A 23402-nucleotide genomic window follows, 5' to 3' on the forward strand; every position below is an offset into this window, starting at 1 on the left:
GAAACTTGGTGCCCCTTGGGCCCTTCTTGACTGGAAGAATCAACTCGCTCTGATGGGCTTACGTGGAGCCAGCAAGTGATTTCCTTTTCTCATGCATTGGCCACCAGGCTGTATTTGCTTTGTGCTGGGTTTTTCCTGTCTCACCAGAGTAAGTGTTAGCCAGGTTAGCAAAAATTTAAAATTACCCTCTGTAGTCAACTCTGCTTCCCTTCACTGAAGCAGGGTAGAGACTGGGAATGAACAGGTGGGCCGAAGTACCATCTCCACAAGTCCAGGCGTCTGCAGAGTGTACATGTTTCTTCACCCTAAGTAACTAGTGAGCCTGCTCTTTCACATTTTGCATAACATAATTTTCCAAACATACTGACATTGTGATGTGTTCCTAAAGTGGTAAGACCCTTATTGTTGTTAGTTATATTAAGCATAACAGCGAGAGCGAGCTCTTTCGACAAAACTAAGCAGACAAACATCTATTTAGTTTTGTACCTACTTCTAACAGGCTAGTAATTCAAATGTAGTCCCGGTATTTCTCCAAGAAAGGTAAAACTCTTAAGCCTGTAGGGGCTGCACCAATGTCTTGAGCTTTGATGGTCTCACTTTCTTGCAGGCTTGGGTTTGGGGCACTTGGCTGACATACTGCTTGGACAGTGGACCCCACAGAGCAGCACTGAGATTGGATAACACGGTATTCCTGTGGAATTGATGTCAGTGTTTGGCACTGAGCTGCTTAAGTCCATTTAAAAAATAAAAAAATAGTATTTCATCTTTGCCTTTAATGACTGGTTTTTGTTTTTTCCCCGGTAGGACACTTCAGCTGTATGTGCTTCAGTTGTCAGTCGCCTCATTGGTATATTGGATTTTCTTGCCTAGTGGAAGCAGCGTTGGGTGACTGAGACTCTAGTTGAAGTGAAAGGTAATAGATGAGTGAAAAGGGGGATTTTATTTTAAATTCATTGTGCAAGAGTTCATGCTGGTTAATCTCATCCTTGTGATTGGTGGCTTTGAGTTAATGCAGCTTATAAGAACTTTTGATGAGTCAGGCCTGTGGTTCCAGGAGAAGGTACAGCAGTTTTATTACTTGGTTTGCATTCAATTTTTTTAATCTCTCTATCTTAATCTCACATAAAGCATTTTGGTAGAATGTAGTGATTCTATTTAAACAGCGATAAACCAATGCTGCATCCCAACTTCACTCTTGACCAAGGGTATAAGTGTCAGTGTTACAGAAATGATGCTATCAAACCTTTCTGGGAGGAAAAGTGCTGTTTAAACAGCAATAAACCAACACTTCAGCCTCCCTTGACTCTTGACAAAGCATAGAAATGCCAGTGTTACTGTCATGATGCTATCAAACTTCTTGGGAGGAAGCTGTGGCTGGAGACCACTGTTTCTTTACTACTGATTTTGTGGTGACTTTGCTGAGGCTGGTATGACTGTAGCTGATATGCCAAAAGACAGCTACTGAAATGGCTTATTTTTGTGGCTGATTCTGCTAATCCTTGAACAGTGCCAAAAGTGGACCTACATTTGCTCTATGGAAATTATGCCGAATGAAATCACTGCTGTAAGGGAATTGGCACTTCAGTGGGGAAACAGCTCAGGGCTTCTTTTGTAGAATCATAGAATCATAGAATTAGTCAGGTTGGAAGGGACCTTTAAGATCATCAAGTCCAACCGTTAACCTACCCTGATAAAAACACCACCACTTCTAAACCATGTCCCTAAGCACCTCATCTACCCTTTTCTTAAACACCTCCAGGGATGGTGAATCCACCACCTCTCTGGGCAGCCTATTCCAATGTTTAATAACCCTTTCAGTGAAAAAATGCTTCCTAATATCCAATCTAAACCTGCCCTGACATAACTTGAACCCGTTTCCTCTTGTCCTATCACTTGTCACCAGGGAGAAGAGGTCAGCTCCCATCTCTCTAAAACCTCCTTTCAGGTAGTTGTAGAGGGTGATAAGGTCTCCCCTCAGCCTCCTCTTCTCCAGGCTAAACAACCCCAGATCCCTCAGTCGTTCCTCATAAGGTGTGTCCTCCAGACACTTCACCAGCTTTGTAGCCCTTCTCTGGACACGCTCCAACACCTCAATGTCCTTCTTGTAGTGAGGGGCCCAAAACTGAACACAGTACTCGAGGTGAGGCCTCACCAGTGCCGAGTACAGGGGGATGATTACTTCCCTAGTCCGGCTCACCACGCTATTCCTGATGCAGGCCAGGATGGTGTTGGCCTTCTTGGCTGCCTGGGCACACTGCTGGCTCATACTCAGCCGGCTGTCCACCAACACCCCCAGGTCCTTTTCTGCCAGGCAGCTTTTGAGCCACTCCGCCCCCAGTCTGTAGCGCTGCATGGGGTTGTTGTGACCCAAGTGCAGGACCTGACACTTGGCCTTGTTGAACCTCATACCATTGGCCTCAGCCCATCTGTCCAGCCTGTCCAGATCCTTCTGCAGAGCCAATCTACCCTCAAGCAGATCAACACGCCCCCCCAGTTTAGTGTTGTCTGCAAACTTACTGAGGGTGCATTCGATCCCCTCATCCAGATCATTGATAAAGATATTAAAGAGAACGGGCCCCAGCACCGATCCCTGGGGGACACCACTTGTGACTGGACACCAACTGGATTTAACTCCATTTACCACCACTCTCTGGGTACGGCCATCCAGCCAGTTTTTTACCCAGCGAAGAGTACACCTGTCCAGGCCATGAGCAGCCAGTTTCTACAGGAGAATGCTATGGGAAACAGTGTCAAAAGCCTTGCAAAAATCCAGGTAGATAACATCCACAGCTTTTCCCTCGTCCACTAAGTGGGTCACCTTGTCATAGAAGGAGATCAGGTTTGACAGGCATGACCTGCCTTTCACAAACCCATGCTGACTGGGCCTGATCACCCTGTTATATGTAAAAGAATGGAAATTTTTAGATTTAGCTAGATTTTTTTTTTTTTACTTTTTTTTTAATCTGTATTTACCATCAGAAGCTCTTCTATGCCTATTCTCATCCTTGAGGACTTTCTTCTGAGCACGCTCATCACCAGGGGTGGGCAGACAATGAGTAGTTGGGTGTCGGGGAAGTTCCCTGTGTGCAAACACAGAAGAGTCCCTGTTGTCATCCAGAGAGATGTTTAACATGTTCCTATCTCGGAACAAGGTGTGTATATCACAAACCCCAATGCCATTCCATCACAAAATGGAAACAAACCCACAAAAGGTGAGACTGATCACATCCCGAAGTCCTGCTGCTGCCTGCCCTTTTGACACTTCTTACAAAGCCCATCGGTGACTCCTCCATCTGAACTGTGAATTCCTCATAGGCCTTGAAAGCCAACAGCTTCATTTTCAATCAGGATAAATGGGGAACTGCTTGTCAAAAAAGCTTTACTGATGACCAGCTCATTATCTCACAGCAGAGATGCACTGTGTGGTGCAGGTGTATCCCCCCAACTTCCAGCCCTCCGGGGCTGAGGAGGATTTATCTGAGCCCTGACGATCCTGCACCAGGGAAGCTACAGATCAGCAGATGTTCTCATGCTGTTCTGTCTGGGGCTGGCAGCCGCCTTCTCTTGGGAGAGACTTTTCTGAGCCTTTCTGTGAATGCTCAAGTCAACTTTTGAGAATCTCTGGAAGAGCGTTTCAAAGAAGAAGCCGCTACATCTGTCCAAGGCTGGCAGGGAGCCAGCTGTACCAGGACAGACAAAGGGACAGTACCGGAGCAGCCACGCATCCGTAGGCTGCCTGCAGAACCTAAATAAACTCTATCTGACAACATCAGTGGCTGTTTGCTGTATCACCTTACAGAAATGAGCATATACAGAAGTCCTTTAGTGATACAGTTGTGTCACTTTGTGCATCAGACTAGCTGCGGTCGCTTACCTAGGCATGCACTTACGCTCTCGTTCTGACTCCTCAGGTGCTGGTCATCACTTCCTCACCTGAGCCTTTTAAAGTTTGATGTGCTGGTATCAGCCAGCCTATCTGCCTTGCTGCATCCCAAACGCTTGTGAGCAAAGCACCGTTCTCTTTCAAGCACATGTGAGGAGGACAGCGGCTTGCCACAGTTTTGCATAAGCTTGTGTCTCCCTACTTCGAGCGTGCCTCCCGCGTGGGTGAGCTCAGACTCTTGAGGTGAGCTGCGTCTGCAGGGCTGGCAGTACAATTCCGTGCCCCCGTGGGGAAGAACGACTCGTTTCTTTTTCAGGTTGCACTTCCCATGACGTGAATTGGGACAGACTGTCTGACTCACTTTAACATCTTGTTTGAGCTTCTGAGGAAATCTGTTTCCCTTTCCAAGGAAAACACTTTTCTTTCACCTTCTGAATATGTAAATAGCTATATGAAAGATGTGCAAAGAGAGAAGAAACCACAGGGAGTGGCCCTGTGTAATCTGCTGGTTTAGCAAGGTTTAAGTGGTTTGTGTCGACTATTGGAAATGGTGATGTCTAAGCCCTCAGGATGTAAATGTCTTCCTGCTTGTAGTGGTTTGCTGACCCTACCTGAGAAGGTCAGCAGATGTTGCTTTTGCCTTGGGCACATCCCCAGTCAGTGATCCTTTCCCATTTATTCTTCTTTCTCTATTAAAAATTAAGGATATGAGGTTGGAATTGCCTATTTTGGACCCTGGAAAAATTGGTAGACCTGGAACTAAGCAGAGCAATTTGAGAGAGTGCCCCGGCCACCAGTGTTTCCCTGCTTCTCGTGGGGGTTAACACTGAGACATCCAGGACTGGCAGGTGCCTTTCTGAGGCAGAAGACATCATGAGCTTTGGACTCACCATGCTTGCACAAACCTCCCTCAGGTCAGAGAGGTGGTTTATTAAAACACTCCTTAAATTCAAAGTGTGCCAGTGTGGCTGTAATGAAGAGACAGCTGTGCTGCTTGTGTTAACATCAGAAACCAGGGTAACGGTCTCAGATCCGTCCACATCCTTCTGCCTGTCACCACTTTGTGACATCTCCATGGTGGTGACTGAAATTGGTTCCATTTGGGAAGAATTCTTCCCCTGGCTCCAGCAAGGAGCTTGGTCCCTCTGTTCCTCTTGGGAAACTAGAATACTTTCCTAGGACGCCTCCCCCAAGGCTGGTGGTTTTTGGGATTGGGCAGTGACTCAGTTGAGGTCAAGAAACTGCTCTTCCCGGAGAGGTCTGGGCAGAACAGGGCCAGTTCTCCAGCAACAGGAGGACGAAGAGCTACAGCTGCATCAGCACTAACGGCACCATCTTGAAGTACCACCGCATTAGAAGGGTGAGTTGGGCACTGATGCATTTGCATTGCGATGACTTGGAAGGAGGTTGGAGGAGTTGAACTGATACCACAATCCCTCGCTCCAGCTCCTCTTGGGCTTTTCACAGCCTCGCAGAGAAAGAGCACTGGTGCCACTGGGATGTAGGGGGCTCAACCCAGCTGCAGTTCCCTGGACCTTCAGAGCACAAACGTGAGTACTCTTGAGCAAAGTCAACCTTGCACAGGGCTGTGTGCTGGTATGGGCCACCATCGGTGAACGTAAGGGATGGCAGCAGAAAGAGGAGCAATCCTTTACTTGCGTTTTAAGTGGGCATTTCCAGTCAAATTATATTTTCGTATAGATAAATAATGTTATTTTTTAAAAAACTGATTTTTTTAATAGATAAAGTTAACTTTGGAACCGATTCTAATGCTTAGACTGGCTTGCACTTTGTAAGGAAACTTAGACTAAAATATTTTTTATTGTTATTATTATTAACCTTTCCATCATTTGGGATAATCAAGAGTTGATGCGAAATAAAGGAAAAACAAGTACATGACTAGTCCTATTGCTCTTAGACCATCTGAATATCTTTGCTTTGTTACCAGCTCCAGGAGCAATAATTGTCTCAGTCATGTTTCGGTGTGGTGGTTGTGTCTGAGCTGATCCAGCATGTTTCCAGCAGAGCTGGTACTGGCCGTGAACCATGAGAATTTGTAAACCCAAACCAGATTCTGGAGCTGTGATGCAGAAGCCGTAATAATCAGCTTTCAGAAGTGGGGACTGATTAGAAAACAATTTATCCACCACCGGATCCAAACAAGAAACCAGTTGGGATCTTAAGAAACAGAACCACTTCCTGTCTATGAATAACAATGGATGGGAAAGGAGGAAATGTGAAGTTTCTAATATCTTTAACATAAGGACCAGAGACAACTAGTTAATTTGCTGTTTAATAAAACGCTATGTTTTCAGTGCAAAAATATTGTAAAAAAGAATTACGTAGTAAATAAAGAATCCAGCAATATTAGTTTTATTTAATCTCATTTTAATTAAATTCCATGTTTTATCCAAATATGACGGAAAATGAGTAAAACCATTCACCTACTAAGTAGCAAATATATCATTCATCCCTTTCAGTATTAAAATATAAAAGTTTTAAATCTGAATAAATATATATAGACTATATAATTGCTTAAATAAATTTATAAAAATAGAAGTATTACATAAATTCATAAATAGAATTCACTAGCAAAGAATTAGAAAATCAGCCTACTGACAACTTTTGTTTTGAAAAAAGAATTGCAAGATAAAAATATAAATAACATTAAAATTACTGAAATCATGCTTTCCCATTTCCTTATTTATATCATGATTGGTTAGTTAAATCATCCTGAGTCACATCGGTCCATCCTTTTTGCATGCTGTTGCAAATAAAACACTATAAATAGCTTTATGATAAATATGATCAATAACTTAAGACATTCATCCTTTAAATATTAAATTAGACTAGATTATATAGTTATAATACGTATAATAGCAAGTACATTATCAATGTTGTTCCTGGCATCACACTGATCACATAACTACTGATGGGTCACATTTAGCCAAGTCTCTACTATCTTAAAGTTATTTTTTCATCCTGGCATGTTATATTTCTGCTGAAGAGTACATTTTTGTTGTATTTTGCATAAATTGTTCATATTTCTGTAAAACCCACCAGATATACATCTTTTTCTCTGCCGTTTTCATCCTCTGGACCTGACTATGATCCATCTGCAGAAGACCCTTGTTCTTGCAGGTATAAAGCGCAGCTCGTTCACTCAGTGTCACATTTAGCTGATTGATATTTGCATCGACGAAGCGAGTTAAATTCTTACCGCAGATCAATTCTATATCGCTTCTCAGGTTTCGTAAAATGTTGTAAAAAATGTGGAAAACACAGCAATCTGCATCAAAAGCTGGGCATTCAGGGATCTTCCTCACCATGTCTTTGGCTTGGGGGTCAGCAGTTAGCCAGCTCACAGTTTTGGGCGTTACAGAGCTACATACGTTCTGTAGGGGAGGAAGAGGAGAGAGAAATTATTAATCTTTTGGTTTACATCTTTCCTGTTTGAATGTCTAGGCGCATACACATCTGTCTTTCAATTTGTGTATGCTTGGGGTTTTTTTGTTATTATTCAGTAGCTGTATTAACACCTACGTGCCTTTTGTTGAGTGTAGGTATTGCACACTATCTGTGGCTATGATTATGCAGTACTTTCTATCTTAAAAGTCTGCTTGGCTTTGTTTTCAGCTTTTCTAAAGCTCTTTTTTTTTTTTTTTCCTTTTCCATATGGGCAAAATTTGCTCATGCAAGAGATTTGCTTTCACCTGAGCATGTTTTCATCTGCTTCAGCAGAGATGGTTTTGATTTCAGGAATGAATTCAGGGGAAATGTTTACATTGATTTTTATCAATGTGCTCTTGGGAATGTGTTCCCAGAAATTGAAATCTGTCTGAAGCATTGACCCTTGGGTTCAGTGCACATTTTACTATGTCCACGGAAAGGATGGACTGAGCAGGATTTTCGGCAGAAGTGCTCCTGATTGCTCTAGTACTAGGATCAGACCGAAAATCAAGGCAATTCTCTCCGTGTTTCCAGTGATCTGACTAGTTTCATTCAAAAAGATGCCTGCTTCAAGCCTAGCGTGGCTCAGGAGACCGAGAAGGAACAATGCATTTGGTCTGGAAGATCATAACTAGCAGCTAGCTGAGGCGAGGTTGCCCAAAGCTTTCCCCAGCTGTCCTAGACATTACTCCAACTCTGCCCTAAAATAATGCAACGTAAATGCTTTCCTTCTTGTATGGAATACAGAGCAGAGACTATTTTAGGTTCTAACTGAAATATTTCTCTTCTGATAATCTTTCCAGTGTTTTATAATAATTCAAGAGATTTCTCCACAGACACGGACAGAGCAAATGCAAAATAGTACACTTACATAGGTTTTAAACAAGGTAGTTGCTTGTTTTTCTATCACTGATGCTAAGGGCTTTATTCCCATAGTAAAATGCTTCTGCCTCTGTCCTGTAGTATTTTTGCTTTCTTCTGAGGTAGCCGTTGGTGCCACAGAGCCCAAAGGAACCAGTGAACAGAAGAGGAAGATTGCAAACCTGTTGATCTCTGCGTTCAAATGAAGAGGGGGGGAATAAAAAAAAAAGAATAAGAAGACAACGATTAGTCTCAAGCCTCTACATCATTTTTGCAAAACTTCCTGGTTTTGTGCAGCGTGCTAAATTTCTAAAGCGTATAGCCGTTAAGTGGCTGAGCTAGCGATGAACATCAACCAATGCAACCTTACAACGCGTAGCGAGGTTAAGTCGCACCCACCTGCTTGGCGTTTCATGGCGGCTTGGAGAGCAGCTGACTTGGCGGAAAGTGATCTGGATGTTGGTGTTGAAGCTGCTTGTTGCCTGGAGTGCTGTAGATGTGGACAGCCAAGCTGCATTTAAGTACCGTGGAGTTTTGCGTCAGTGGCTTCTCCATGGTTTGGGTTTTTTTGCGGGTGATAGTTTGGGGTTTTTTCTTTTTTGAAAGATTACATCAAAAGTTGGTTCAAATGCGTCTTCACCGATTTTGATCTAGACGCAGTTTCAGACTGACACAGATGGTGTCCCGTATCACCTATTTGACTGGGACTTCAGGATGCTTGGCTTAGCCATCCCATCTAAATCCTTGGGCTCTCCAAAATGTAGGATTTAGAACATAAGCTCTGGTATTTCATTTTAAAACATGATTGAAGCATGCAAGAGCATCATTGGTGGCCAAGGCCAGCAACCTTCTCCTGCAAGGTCAATGTGAGAGTGGGCTAACGCGGGGAGTGAAAAAGCCATGAGGGACTTTTGTGCAAGGCAGGGCAGGCCTCCAGGTCAACGTATGTATCCTTCTTCTGGATGTCTGTCAGACCCTGTCCCCAGGGTGTGACCCCCTCAGTAACTCAGCAGAGGATGTTCGGGATTCCACCTCTCCACCTCTGTCACCCTTCCCTCTAACTGCCCTGAGGCTATTTTCTGTTTCCAGTAACTAAATGTGGAACACTCTCATGCGGACCAAAACAGAGAAAAATTGTTCCTAGGGTTTACAAGCGTGAGGCTGTGATCAGAAGAGGATCTGCAGAACTACTGATAGTTTAGAACAGAAAGGAGGGCAGAGGAAACCCCTGTGAACACACCTTTGTGAAAACGCAAAGTGACATATGTGGACTTGTGCTTCCCACGGCTGTGATAAAAGATATGCCTGACAGGTGGTCATAGATCCAAAGGTGAATGTGTGTCAAGTCACCAGAAAACTTTCAAGGAACAACAGCTGCTTGTCAAAATAATCAGTTCTGTTTTCCACGTGAAATAATCTGTCTCTGAAAATAAAAAGCTTGGTGTGGACATGAACTCCTCTGAAGGGCCTGGGACTGGTACAAGGACTGTTCTCCGGGCTGAGCTGATTCCCAGGGCTTGAAATGGGAACAGACATTTCCCCTGTACCATGTTGCGCTCGGGTCCCACCAGCCTGTAACTTCAGGCCTCTCTTGTTTGCTTGAAGCCACAATAATGGAGATCACAAGCTGACCATGGTTCTGCCACCGTGCTGTGAGGGAGCCCCAGCCAGCCAAGCAGAGGGATGCCGCCATCCCACAGGGATCCATTTCTTCTTGCACCACCCATGTTCCCAGGTGCTAAATAATGCAAAGAAAGAGAACGAGTTATCATGGCCTACGGTGAGAGGCAGCAAATGGTACAGCAGAGTGCTGGAGAAGAACCGGAAAAGGACAGTTCTGGCAGATTTTTTTTTTTCATTTGAGGTTTTTATTATTATTTGGGGGTAAAATGGGGGGGGAGAGAGAGAGAGAGAGAGATGTTCTTTAGGAACATCCCCACAAAGACAATGATGGGTACAGGTGGCTCCTTTCAGGTAGAAGGGTGATCTTGGTTGCTTGTTTGGAAGCAGCAAAAAAGCAGAGAGGTGCAGCTGGTTAGTGCACATTGCAAGATGTGTGGAAGGTGTGTGAGCTTGCACGCGCCAGAGACCATTGGTCATCAGGCACTGCCAGTCCCCTTCCAGCTGCCCCAAACGGGTACAGCTGGGGAGGGCAGAGAAGGAATCGCAGCTGGTCTTCCTCCAAGAGCCGGGAACCGACGTGCCGCACCGATGGTGATGGGGCCCAGTTATTTGTAACTACAAACAAGAGAAGCAGCATTCTTACAGCTTGGCTTTTCCACAAAACACAATTCAACCGCTGGTAATGCTTTTTCAAAGATTTTTGGAAGATTTGACTTCATTTTCTACTGAGCTGAGGATAGCAGTTTGCCTGGTTATTCCACTCCATGGCATGCCGCTGTCTCTCGGCGTGTTCACACTCTGCACATCCTTTCCTATCTGTACACAGCTGTGAGAAGCTGCTGAGCTGTTAAGGGGGCAGATCTGCATCCGTCCTGTAAAACCCAACCTGAGTGGAAGTTCAGCTTTCCACCACGTAACCACCAGATGCCGCAGAGCATCTGCAATCCGTTTGGTGAAGTTCTGCTGACACAGACTGCTCTGTAGGCTCCCTGAAATGGAATTTGTAGCCATCGCCTCAACACCTATCGCTGAAAAAAGTAAATAAACCTCAGAGTGCAGAGACCTAAATCTGAGCTGAGACAGAGCTGTGGCTTTTGTTCCTGGGTCTCATCTACTTTTTCCAAGTGTAGGAGCCGGTATTTTTAGCTGTGAACTTTGTTTTCCGATGGCCTTACGCTGCTGTGGCAGCAGCACCCTCCATGCGAGTGAACAGCGGCGCTTTTTCAGCTGAGAACCTGACTGCTTCCTCCCCGAAACCCGAGTGACACTCAGGATGTAGATAAGTGAAATGGCAAATGCCATGTCACAGGTCCTTGGCCAGGGGACAGGGCTGACGCCACACCCTGCAAATGCTGCATGAAGCCGCCCACTCTTTCCCTGGTGGGGAGCAGCCCCCAGAACCAGGGGGAGATCCAGAAAACCAGGGATTTATTCCCAGCCTGGGGAGCTTGGTGCCTTCCCACGCTCGTTCGCCTGGCTTCAGAGCTTGGTCCCCGGTCCCCAGGGCATCCGCGTCCCTGCCATCTCCTAGCGACGGGGACGCGTGCCGACAAGACAGGGAATTCCCTGCTGGGCTGGGGCTGGATGGCAGCACCCGGCCGCTGCAGCGTCTCAGCTGCTTTTTGGGAACACCTGCGGCACCTGAGTCTGCAGGACTTCCCCTGCGGCCTTGGCAGCTGGGTAGGGAGCCAGGGGGGCACAGCCGCGGGACGTGGGGGGCGGTCTGTGGTCTGCAGGGCTGTCACTGCCTCTCCCCTCTCCCTTTCTGCAGAACAAGTCCCGCTTTGATGCACACACGAGCTCCCGCGGAGGCCGGTCGAGGCTGGGGACAGACACGGCCATGCTGCTGGGCGAGGAGAGCCCCGAGGTGCTGATGGAGCTGCTGCGCGACCGGCGCAGCCCCTGGGCGCTGCCACCAGACTGCAGCCCCCAGGATCAACACCTGCGGGAGATGGCCGTGCTGGCGCCCAAGCTCGTCCGCGGTTCCAACGTCTTCCAGATCCTCAGGTCCCTGCGAATCGTTGGCAAGGGGGTAAGTGCAGCTGCTGGTGTCCGTAAAGCTACACATGTCCAGGCCAGGAAAGCCTGTGTCCCTGTTGGGAGGGAAACATCCTGGGAAAATGACACCTTCCCCATCCAAGGGTCTTCCCAGATGCCACTATTGCAGCTGGGGTAGAGCTACTCTCCCCCTGCCCTCAATCATGTTGCACTAATCCCTGTTACATATATGTCACATGGATCAATACTACATGTCCATATCACCTTGGCCATGAGGTGGCTCAGGGATGCATTGACCAAACCCAACTCTTTGCAGGTAGAGGAGGTCGACAATGGTCTGTTGCAGTTCCATCAGCTGGAGGAGCTCATTCTCAGTGCCAACCAGATCAGCTGGATAACCTCAGCCAACCTGCCCCGGACACTGAAGGTGAGTGAGCAATGCCTTGTGACAGCAGGATGGGGAAGGAGGTCCCACCTGGGAACGCAATGCAAGCCAAGCAGCTCGAGGGAGTGCCAGGAACAGCTCATTGCAAAGGGTGTTTGTTGTTCCCTCTGTCCCTGGCAGGTCTTGGAGCTCTGCTGCAATGCCGTGGCTGATCTGCAGGACCTGTGTGCTCAGCCTCCTCCGGAGCTGCAGCACTTGGGACTGGGATACAACAGGCTGTGCAGCCCTTCACAGGACAAGTACCTCACCGCAGACTTCTGGTAACGCCACAGGCTGAACGTGGGCTCCTTAAAAGGGAGGTGGGCAGCTGTGAACAGATGACCTCAAGCCATCAAGGTGGCCCATGTTAAGAAATTACAGCCCTTCAGCAAATTTGTTTCTTTGCTCTGTGTCCAAAGCCCATGCAGAGTGCTCTGTCTCTGTTCGCTGTCTTCTGTCTCGTGCCTAGAGGGTGTCTTGGTCTGTGGCCAGGATGTGGAATGGGGAGATCACCCGGGGAGCTGCCTTCACACCCTGCTCACTACAGTTCCCATGTCCCTGGGCAGCTGCCCTTTTCCATGCCCTTCCCAAAGCTCCTGCTGGAAGTCTACCCCAGGAAGGATCTAAAGCTTAGGCTGCATCATTTGGTGATGCAGTGGGACGGTTAATGGATGCTAAAGGAACATGGTTTTGAGTTGTGGGGCAGACTGGCAATGGACCATATGGGCCAGGAAGTTGGAGTTGCCCTCTTGAGATTGTACCATTGGATTCCCCAGTTTGACCCAGTTTGTGCTGGAGAAACATAATTTTTGCTTCTTTTTTTGACCCAGGGCAGTAGCTCTCTATCCTCAGATGGATGCTGTTTGCCTAACCTTCTTCTCTGGGTTCTCTCCTTAGGCCAAATCTCATCTCCCTTGACCTGAGCTTTAACAACTTCATGGATCTGCTGGGGCTGGTCTACCAACTGTCCAGTCTGCAGAAGCTCCGCGTCCTTGTGCTCCAAGGGAACCCACTGGCTCTCATTCCCGCTTACAGAGGCTTCCTTGTGGACAGCCTGCCCAAGCTCTCCATCCTTGATGACATCCACATAGGCCCTGACGAGAGGCACCAGTTCCACGGTTTGGCAAGGCAGCCAGGTGAGCCTTTGCCTTTGAACCTGTCTGTGCTGACCCGGTGATTCAGGAGGTGGTTTCATCTTGGTTGAGCTAGAAGCCCTCAGGGAAAACTCTGGATCCAGTATTGACTTCCTTCTTGCCTTTCCTCAGAGATCTTTCTCTGTGCCTTTTTACCCCTCCAGTACAAGTGGGGTGACAGGCAGATGACCCCGCAGCAGAGTAATTACAGTCGAGGCAATTTTAGCTTTAATGAGGTCCAAAGGTTGCAGGAACAACCTAATCCTAGCACTGCCCCGCTGTCATGGTCTGCCCTCATCTTTGCTTTCTAGGCACCATCTAGTTTCAGGCAATGCATTTCCCTCAAGCTGCTGGAAAAGGAACTTCTCCACTGGGGAAGATGCTTACATGCTGCACTGCCAGCACAAAGCGGTGCCACCTCTGCAGTGTGGCACGTCCCGAATGGGACAAGGGCAGGGCCCTGGGGCAGCCGAGGGTGGGAAGCCCCTCTTGATGACCCCTACTCAATGACTTTGTGCGCTGGATGTGCTCTTTGGAGTCTAAAATGTTAACCAGGGAGACGAAGCAACCAAGCCAGATGTTTGCGTGGCTTTGGAGCGACCCCATGTGGCAGTGACTTGTCACAGCGTTAGCACAGGGTGGCAGGGAGGGATGTGAGGTGGTGGGACACGGCGTCCTGGAGGCTCTGTGCCTTCCTCGCTCTGGAAGCAGCACGCTGCATCTTCATAGCGAGATGGTCTTTCTTTTAGAGCTGATCAGGAGCGAAGCACGAGTGGTCGTGAGCATTGGGGAAATCAAGGGAGTCCCTGATCCCGGCCCTCGTCAGCAGCTGGAGGTTGGCTCCGAGGCTCCGGTGATCACCTACAGCTACTGTGTGATGTACGAGTTTGCGGAGGGCGAGGAGATTGAGGATGGTAGCCGCACTGAGGTTTGTGCTTGACTGAGCTCCTGAAAGCAACAGGCAGTGGCAGGTCACAGCAGGGGGGGCTTCTCCTCCAGGCTGCAGAGTGAGACTGTTTGTAATGGACCTGGTGTGAGCAGAATGGACCTTCTGTAGGGACAGAATTCACATGTGGCCACACCTGGCAGGACAAGTCCCTGCTGCCCATGTTTCCCCATCCCTCTCGGGGACCCCAGCGCTGCTCTGCACGTGGATGTGCATTTACAGCCCTCCTCCTGCGGCAGACCCCTTCCCTGGCACTGGTGCCCCTTCTTTCAACGACAAGGGTGGTCTGGGGAATGGGATTTTGGAGGCAGCTCTGCCCCATGGTCCTGCAGCTACAACCAGACATACCCTGCCAAGAGATCCCTCTCTCTTCCAGGTAACAAAAATCCATGAGAGTCCCACAGTGGCCACCCTTGATGTGGACAGCTCTGCTCAGGACACAGGAGAAACAAAGGGCCAGCAGGAGCCTGCAGCCATGGAGGAGCCCAAGACCCACTCTGGTAATGAGGAATTACAAATGAATTGACGCCGGTCGATGCCAGGGGCCCTTCCTGTCCTTGGGAAGGAGAGGTCTTTCCTCAGAGCTTTTTTGTGTCCCTGCACAGCAAAGGTGTTTGTCACCCCTGGAAAACCCTGGGCAGACACCATCGACTGCAGCTACAGGAAGGAGCACACTGCCAAGGACTTAGTTGGGCTGAAATCCTACCTGGCGGCTGGAACGATTGTCTCGGTCATGGAGGAGAAGGTGAGTGTGTGGCAGAGCCGGATGAAAGGGGAAGGAGCTGCTGGGAGGCCCAGCGGTGGTATTGTGTTCCCTCTGGGAGTCAGCTCGGGATGGTGGTGACCCCGGGCCTGGGTCCTTGGGTGTCCCAGCCCCTGCAGGACCAGCTTCTGTCTCCATGCAGGTGCTCTCATGGCCTGTCAATGCTGATCCAGAAGAAAATGCAGTCATGAAGGGGAAGGAAGGACAGGCGCTGCAGAAGGACGGTGCCAAGGTAGAGTGCTGGGAGAGAACAATGTCCAAATAATATCTGAGTTGCAAAAATAATGATGGGGGAATGAGGGCCCTTCTCCTGTGCCAGTTTGGTGTGTCAGAGAATCTCCCCTCTAGCCTAGACCTCTCATGGTAGTCCCCCCTTGCTGTGGGAAGACGGCAGCAGTTTTACACACATCTCGGTCAGGATGCAGTGGTGGGCAAGGGGCTGGGTTGGCTTTGCTTGCTGTCTGATAAAGGGACCCCAGCCCTCTGCTGAGGCTTGTCCCCATCCTGGTGCCTTGCAGGTTCCTGTGCCCAGGGACAAGCAGAAAAAGAAGAAGAAGGAGCAGAAGCCATGTGAACTCCGCAGTGACCCTCCCATTCGGAGGATCCTGGGCACCGGGAGAGTCACCCTGGAGTCCCTGCTGGCCACCGAGGACCTGGTAGCAACTGTATGTGACTTTGGGATCTCGATCACTGAGCAGCCACTGCAGCCACCAAGTCTGGAGGAGAAGGTAAGGAGTGTGTCCCAGGGCAGGGCGGTGAGGGAGGGCTGCCGGGGCCGGGTAGGGGTTCAGGTTGGGGTTCAGCACGTCCTGCCCTGCAGCTGGTCCAGGCATCCCTCCCATCCATCCCTCAGTTCTCCTCTCCGTAAAATGGGGCTGAAATAATCCTGCCTAAGCACCATCCATCACTGCTGGTATCGTTATTTAATGTTGATATTAGCAATAAGTACTGCTACTTTTAACGGGCCTAGGAAAATAGATGAGTTTATTTTTCCATTTGAGAATATGAAAGCAACCACTCGTGCTTCCTCTGATGCGCACTCTCTCTCGGCATGGCAACACGCACTGGCTGTACTGACGCTTTCTATTTCCTGGATTCTCTTCTCCAAGCAGCCCCACCACAGTGCTCCTGTTTCTCCTCGCCCCTTTCCTTTGCCCTTTAAATCCTGGTGACAGAACCCAGATGGCGATGGCTGTCCCAGGACTGAATGCAGGCAGTGAATTTCAACACAGCCTAACTATGGAAACGCCTCTCTCCGCAGGACAGGACAAAAAGCAAAGACAAGAGCAAAAAACCAAAAGCAGAGAGAGAAAGTCAGGCCAGCCAGAAAACCACGGCGTCTGCAAAAGGTGAGGGAGACTGGAGCTGGCTGGGCAGAGGGTGGCGTGTGCGAGAGCAAACAGCAGCGGTGCCAGGCCCGGGAGGCAGCCGCAGGTCCCCACCAGCGCTGCGAGCAGGGCGCTTACTCACATCCTGAGCTGTGAATGCATCCATTGACTGCGGGGGATGGAGGGTAAGACACACGCCCGGACACCTTGTTGAATCGGTGTCTGAACAAGCGCCGAGGGTGGGCCACCGGCTGTCCGGGGAGCGACACACACACCTCCCAGCTCTGCATGCCAGGGGAGAAGGGCAAAGCAGATTTTTGGGTGAGAGATGTGCTGCCCGCTGTGTCGGCTGCCAAATGCGGCCGATGGCATGGGCCGGCGCGGGCAGCTGGGGGGAGGGCTGTCTGGGATGCATAATAAGGTCCTCATCCATTTCCAACTCACATCTCAAAGCACTTCGCAGAAGGGATTGTTGTTCTTTCTGCTTTAGAGATGAGACGCACAGAGAACCCCAGGCGCCCCAGCCAGCCCATGGTGAGACCGGGAGCAGACCCCGGTCTGCTGTCACCCATGAGGAGACCACCCCGACCCCTGATGGGTGTCCCCTGCCTCCCCAGTGTGGAGCTCCCAGTCTGCTCAGCCAGCAGCGGGGCTTAAACCGCTGTGGACAAACCGCACCCTGCCTCTTGCAGGTTATTTTTCCAGCAATCTTGTTTTGACTACAAAAATAGCAGTGCCAGCACATCGGAGGGGTAACGCAAGAGCAGGAGGAAGTGGGGGAGGGAAGGGGTAGCAGGCAGATGCCGAAAAACTGCTCATGGGCCGAGGAGAGCACAGAGCGGGCCAGGCCTCCAAAGGAGCTCCAAAGGAGCCTTGTGTCCCCACTCTGGCATCAGATTTAGTTGCTAATTTAAGAGAGCAATTAATCCCCTTCCCCAGGAGCTCTGGTGTGCTTTTCTGTGCCCTGTCACCCATGGCGAGGTCCCCGTCTTTGGGGAGGATCTGAGAGCTCTGCAGTCCTAGGCTGCGTCTGCGCTTGATGAAGCCCGATGGCCTTCCCAGCTACCTGAAGAGAAGAAAAAAAAAAAACCCTTGAATTATTGTTCCCCGCAAGAAGATGTGTGTTTGCAACATATGCTCAGACTGTTGGTGAAGCAGGGAGCCGCTGTCAAACAGCTGAAGTTTAGCAGTGGTATTTTTTACTTCCTTTCCCCCCCGGTGCCTGTGGTCAGTGTGCATGCGAGAGGTCTTCCCGCCAGCTCGAGCGAGAATGAACCCTTTCTGCAGGGGGTTCTGCGGCCGGAGATGGTGTTGAGTGCACAGAAAGCCGCTGCTGGTGCAGGAAACCCAGTCATTAGACACGTGCTTCATTCGGTGTCCCCTTATGCCTGTGGAGGCTGGCCGGCGCACGGCAAGGCCACCGAGTGCGCATTGCAAAAAGATAGCGCCTAAAAATCAGCCACCCCCACAGCTTGCTGCACCCAGTGCCAGCAGTGTCCCATGACTCACAAGCACACCCCGATTGCGGCAGACACGGCTGGGGTGGGGGGCAGGTGGGCTGCTCGAGCGCCAGTGTCTGCAAGCCCTGGCAGCTCCATGAGTCACCAAATCGCACCGTGGTCGTTTGGCACTTGCTCATCACCTGGGTACCGTGAACTGCCTTAGAGGTCCGACAGTGGCCATGCTCGGAGGCATGTGGGACGGCTCCCAGCCCTCGCTCCGCTGCAGCCGTGCGTCCAGCGAGGCTGCGTAGGGACCGGCACTCTCACAGCCGGGAGCTGAGGCTGATTTGCATCCCTCAGTCGGCAAATGCACACAAATAATAAGTCCTCTCAGAGGAATTGGGATCCCTTCCAGACGGCTCAAAGGGGAAAGGCAGCAAGCTTTGTCTCGAGCAAACAATTTGCCCAGACATTGAAGGATGTCTTCGGAAGTAGTCTCACGTAGGTCTCATTTTACCCCACGCTTGATTTTCCAGGATCCTTGAACCGATTTATTTCTGCATCTTTCTTCTGTCCTAGGAATTATAGGAGAATTTAACAACAAAAAAACAAAATTGCACCCAGGTCGATTGCCTGCTTAAAGGTGCTTTTCGGGCTTCTTACCCAAAGTTGTATTCAAATAGATTTTCCCTCAAGGCCTGGAAGTCAGTGCTAACGCATTGGGCATTCCCCCCCTGCACACCACTGCTTTTAGGGTGATTTACTCCATCAAGACAGTGACAGATTTACTTCTTACCACAGGAAAAAGGAAAAACAAAGACTCTGCTGAACTGGAGGAGGGTCGAGAGCTCCAGCCGGTGCCGCTGACAGTTCAATTCCAGATGCAGCTGCTTCGGTGGCCCTCAGCAGCCGGTACCCAGAGCCAGGAGAGCGTGGCCACAGCGGTGGGGAAGACTCAGTAACACGTCTATAGCAAAAGAGTGAGTGGGAAATAAAAAACGTGGGGACGCTTGGTTGATCCCGGTTCAGCTGAATCGCCGGGGCTGGGAGTTGCCACGGGGCTTGTGATTGCCCGGGGCTGCTGCAGAGCTTCAGCAGGAGCTGCAGCGTGCAGGGGTCGGGTGTGCAATGTGCGGGGTGGGGTGTGCGATGTGCAGGGTCGGGTGTGCAATGTGCGGGGTGGGCTGTGGGGTGCGCAACATTGCGGGGTGGGGTGTGTGATGTGCGGTATGGGGTGTGCGATGTGCAGGGTCGGGTGTGCCATGTGCGGGGTGGGCTGTGCAACCTGCGGGGTGGGGTGTGCGGGGTGCGCTGCCTGGTGCCCGCCCCCACCTCCGCCCGCGGTGGGTCCGGGCGGGGCGGGGCGGGGCCAGAAGGGGCGGGGCGGGGCGGGGCGGGGCCGGCCCGTCCTCCTCGGGCGGTGCGTGGCGGCGGCGCGGCGCGGAGCGGCTCCCGGTAAGTCTAAGCGGCGGCGGCGGCGGCGGCTCCGCTGCAGACCGGGGCGGGGGGTTCACCCCGGGCTTACCGGGGATGGGGGGGCACCGTGGAGCGCCGGGCCGGGCGGGCTCTCCCCGGGCCGCGGGCGGTGCGTGTCCCCGAGCCCTCCCGGGGGCGAGCGGCCGCCGCGCCCGGCACAGCGCTCCCGTCCTCGCCGGCAGCACTCGGTCTCGGTGGGAGCCGAGAAACAACGGCGAGAGGAAAGGCGGAGAGCCGTCCCGGCGGCTGCCCGGGCTGGTGGGGGGCTCGGAGCGTCCCTGCGCGACTGTGGGCGTGGGAGTGCTGCGAGCGCAAGTGGAAAGTATAAGTCTGCAGGTCTCGTTCATAAACGGCTCGTCTTCCTCTGACCGCACAGGGCCTGGGTTCTGCGCCGGAGGTTGCCATGTATCCCAGGATTAAAAATCTCGCGCTTTACGCCTTTTCGATCACGCTGCTGGCGTGGGTATTTTACATGAAGAAAGAGGCAAAGTTGGCAGCATCGTCAGCGGAGCAGAAAGTGAATGTAGCAAATCAGGAACTGAAGTCTCTGGTTATGGATAATGCTGAACCCAGTAAGTGTTTGCCAAACTTGACCCTTGCCAATTCTTCTCTCAACCTCCCAGAGCTTCATCGCATCTTCTTAACATACAAGCACTGCCGGAACTTCTCAGTCCTGCTGAAGCCTTCCAGGTGTAACAAAGAGACGTTCCTCTTGCTGGCGATCAAGTCTTCCCCGATAAACATAGACCGACGAGTGGCAATCAGGAACACATGGGGGAAGGAGGTCTCCATTGGTGGCAAGCGCATCAGACTGATATTCCTTCTAGGACGCTCAGAGGCCAAAATCCAGGTACAGCCCCTGCACCAGCTGCTGGCTTATGAGAGCCAGGAGTTTGATGACATCTTGCAGTGGGATTTTGTTGACAACTTCTTCAACTTGACCCTCAAGGAGCTGCATTTCCTCCGCTGGTTCATGGAGGACTGCCTGCATGCCAGGTTTGTGCTGAAGGGTGATGATGATGTCTTTGTCAACACTTACAACATTGTTGAGTTCCTCCAAGAACTGGACCCTGAACAGGATCTCTTTGTTGGGGATGTGATTGCCAACGCCCGGCCCATCAGGAACACCAAGGTCAAATACTTTATTCCAGAGTCCATGTACAGAGCCTCTTTTTATCCTCTCTACGCGGGTGGAGGGGGCTATGTGATGTCTAGAGTGACAGTGCGCCGCCTCCAGAGCACCGCAGAGGACATGGAGCTCTTCCCAATAGATGATGTCTTTGTGGGAATGTGTCTGGCAAAGATGGCAGTGACCCCAAAGAATCACCCTGGCTTTAAGACTTTTGGGATCCAGAGACCTTTCAATCCTTTTGATCCGTGCTTGTACAAAGAGCTGATGATTGTGCACAAACTAAACCCAACCGAGATGTGGATCATGTGGACACTGGTAAAGGATGACAGCATTAGGTGTGCAGTGTCAGTAACGCACAACTACAGAAGGGGTTGGAAAAGAAGCTACTGATAAGCACAGCGGGATTGTGACTGGTGACAAATACAGGGCATTTAAACTAAAAATCAGGTTGTGGTAGAAATGTGTTCTCTACTAACAGACTGTACTTGAACCGTAGGGGTCTGTTTTGCAGTAAGTCTTTTTCTGTCGGTGGGTTCCTGAAGGAGTTGAATTGTCACAGGGTGGGGATGGGGCCAGTAGCTCAGTGAGACCTGGCACAGGGGACCGGGCTTGGTTCCTCCCAGCCAGACCAGAACCAGAGGAAGTCACAACTGCCACAGGGACGTGAGTGAGGTGCCACCTGCTATGGAGGCTCTACAACACCAAGGCTGGTGTCTGACCGCTGGCCAAATTCAGTCTCATGTAGGAAAGCCGATGATGACTAATGAGTGCCAGAGCACGTGAAATTACTTGAAAGGGTGTGTGCTGCTGGGTCCACTGCAGTGCAACTCCACTGTCCCTGGCCAGCAATCCCACAAGTCCTACCGGACAGCAGGAGGAAGGGAGTGGAGTGGAGTGGGGACAAAAAAAAAAAAAAAAAGCCTCAGAAATGTATTGCGTTAACACAGCAGGATGATCCAAGGGACTGGGCTCTGACTCAAGGCCTTTGGATTTTACAGAAGTTTATTACAGGTTTACTTGCACTGGCAGCTTTTGCACAAACACTTTCTGATTGGGTTTGAGAGGAGCAATATGTCTTAAATAATCACAGTGGTAGTTATCGTGGCTGTAGCTTTTCATGTTGTGTGGGAGGTGTTTGGGTTTTGTTGTTGTTGTAATGTTGGGTATAAATAAAATACAGTTTTGAAAAGTGTTTTCACAGGAGTATTCTTGGGTGTCCTGAAAGCTAAGAGAACTAAAAGCCAGAGAAGGCTAAGATCTGGTGCTGGGTATTTGCATTAAGGAGTCACTGCTCTTAAAGAGGATAAGGTTTTGTGGAAATGGAAACTTGCCACTTCCTTTGCTGTGAGCAGCTGCCTTTGTCCCTGTCCGGACAAGATGAATTCATACCGAAGTGATTATCAACGTGCTGGAGTCGCTAATTTGAGGAAAGATCAAATATGAAACTAAGATTTGGTGATACTTTGACGAAGCTTATCAGCTTCAGGGTGCCTTGCTGCTAGATCAGAAGCTGCTGTGCCACATGTGAGCAGGAAGCAGCCTGGAAGCTTCAGAAGGAGGTAGAGGGTAGAGAGGAAGTGTGTGATTACACAAATCGGAGCAATTTGTGTTGTGCTGTTGTCATTGCTGTCTCCGGTGCCAGCTGCCCAGCGTTCACCACCCACCAGATGTGAGCTGGAGCTTTCAAAGGTGCCTGGGATGGGCTTCCAGGAGGTCCTTGCTTGACCTCCGTGGGCAGAGAGACGGAGGGCGTCCTGAGACCAGAGGTGTGACGAGCTCTCAGGGCAGGCTGGCTGCCCTGCCTTCCAGTGTGGTGGTGTGGTCCTGGACGACTTCGGGATGTGGGACTCCTGGCAGTGCTGCTGGTCCTTGTTTGATCATGTCCCTTGCTGCCTGTGGGCTTTCTAAAGCACCAGGTATAGTTCTAGCTTAGCCTTACGGCGTGAGCCAGGCTCTTAACGGCAGGTGTTGCCACTCTCATGCAAGCTGTTTCTGTGCCAGATGCCAGTGCTTGTCTGAAAAAAATGCTCTTCCCTGCGTGTGTGTATCCATCCTCAGCGTGGACTTGTACAAGCTGCTACTGTCTTCTCACTGTGGCCCTAACAGGGATTAATTAGCTGTACCTGAGAAATTGTCTACATGTAGTTGCAGTTATGTTGGCTTTGTAAACAAGGCTGAGTATCGGCAGCAAAACCTAGTTTCTGGGCACTGCTGCTTGTTCCAGAGAGGAGGCTGGACACAGCGGGTACCATGGTACCCTGTGAACTGCTGTGGCAGCATTTTTCTGATCCGCTAGATGATTCCAAATGCAAACTCAGTAACATCATGTAGAGCGTGATGTCATGTCTGTTGTGGGCTTAGGCATATGGGCTAACCCCCCGATAGACAACTCTCACTTCCTAAGAAAGGTGTGGGACTTTTTCCACCCCATTTTGGAGGCGATAAAGAGCCACTCATGTTCCCCGCTCCCATTGTGACTTGACTGAACTGACTAGTTGGTTGCTGTCACGTCTGAAGGTTGGATGTGTGTGGGTACAGCCGTGTCTTGGGAATAGCAGGGTGTGCAGTGAAACGAGAGGTGCGGGGCAAGGAGGGGGCTGGGAGCAGGCTCTGAAGGGGGAAGAATGTGCTGCTTTGCAGACTCCTGTAGCAGCGTTCATCTGTCTTGCGCCACATCTTTGTCATGCAAGCATCTGCGTTTTTGTGGCATCCTGTAAGGAGCGCAACCTGTATGTACATTTGGGTCAGTGGCTTGGCAGATGTTCTTAAACTGCACGTCGTCGTGGTTTAGGCTGGGCTGGCCACTAAACAAAAGACAGATGTTCCCTTTGGTGCCCGATGTGGAATATAAACATCAGAAGTTATCTGCTAGAAGCAGACACTGTCTGAAAAATAAGCTGTTAACTTCAGAGAGTGCCGTTACTTAGAAGAGATTTAAATGAA

At 50.2% G+C, this 23402-nt stretch overlaps 2 protein-coding genes across 2 annotated transcripts; both read left to right on the forward strand.

Moving 5' to 3' along the window:
• Positions 1-11401: 11401 nt before the first annotated feature.
• LRRC43 (leucine rich repeat containing 43) lies at positions 11402-18813 on the forward strand (the record flags this gene model as incomplete). The annotated part of the gene is made up of 12 exons (XM_082491883.1): positions 11402-11497; positions 11589-11849; positions 12132-12242; positions 12381-12520; positions 13137-13375; positions 14122-14300; positions 14695-14818; positions 14924-15063; positions 15224-15313; positions 15600-15809; positions 16343-16430; positions 18653-18813. 12 exons carry the CDS (start codon positions 11402-11404, stop codon positions 18811-18813), a joined length of 1839 nt encoding a protein of 612 aa, XP_082348009.1.
• Positions 18814-19730: 917 nt separating this feature from the next.
• On the forward strand, positions 19731-21119 carry B3GNT4 (UDP-GlcNAc:betaGal beta-1,3-N-acetylglucosaminyltransferase 4; the record flags this gene model as incomplete). Its single annotated transcript, XM_082491488.1, has 1 exon — positions 19731-21119. The coding sequence occupies one exon, from the start codon at positions 19731-19733 to the stop codon at positions 20847-20849; it is 1119 nt and encodes a 372-aa protein (XP_082347614.1). The 3' UTR covers positions 20850-21119.
• Between the last annotated feature and the right edge of the window lie 2283 nt (positions 21120-23402).

The sequence above is a fragment of the Vanellus vanellus genome, assembly GCF_965231255.1.
Source record: "Vanellus vanellus genome assembly, chromosome: 16".
NCBI classification, from domain to species: Eukaryota; Metazoa; Chordata; class Aves; order Charadriiformes; family Charadriidae; genus Vanellus; species Vanellus vanellus.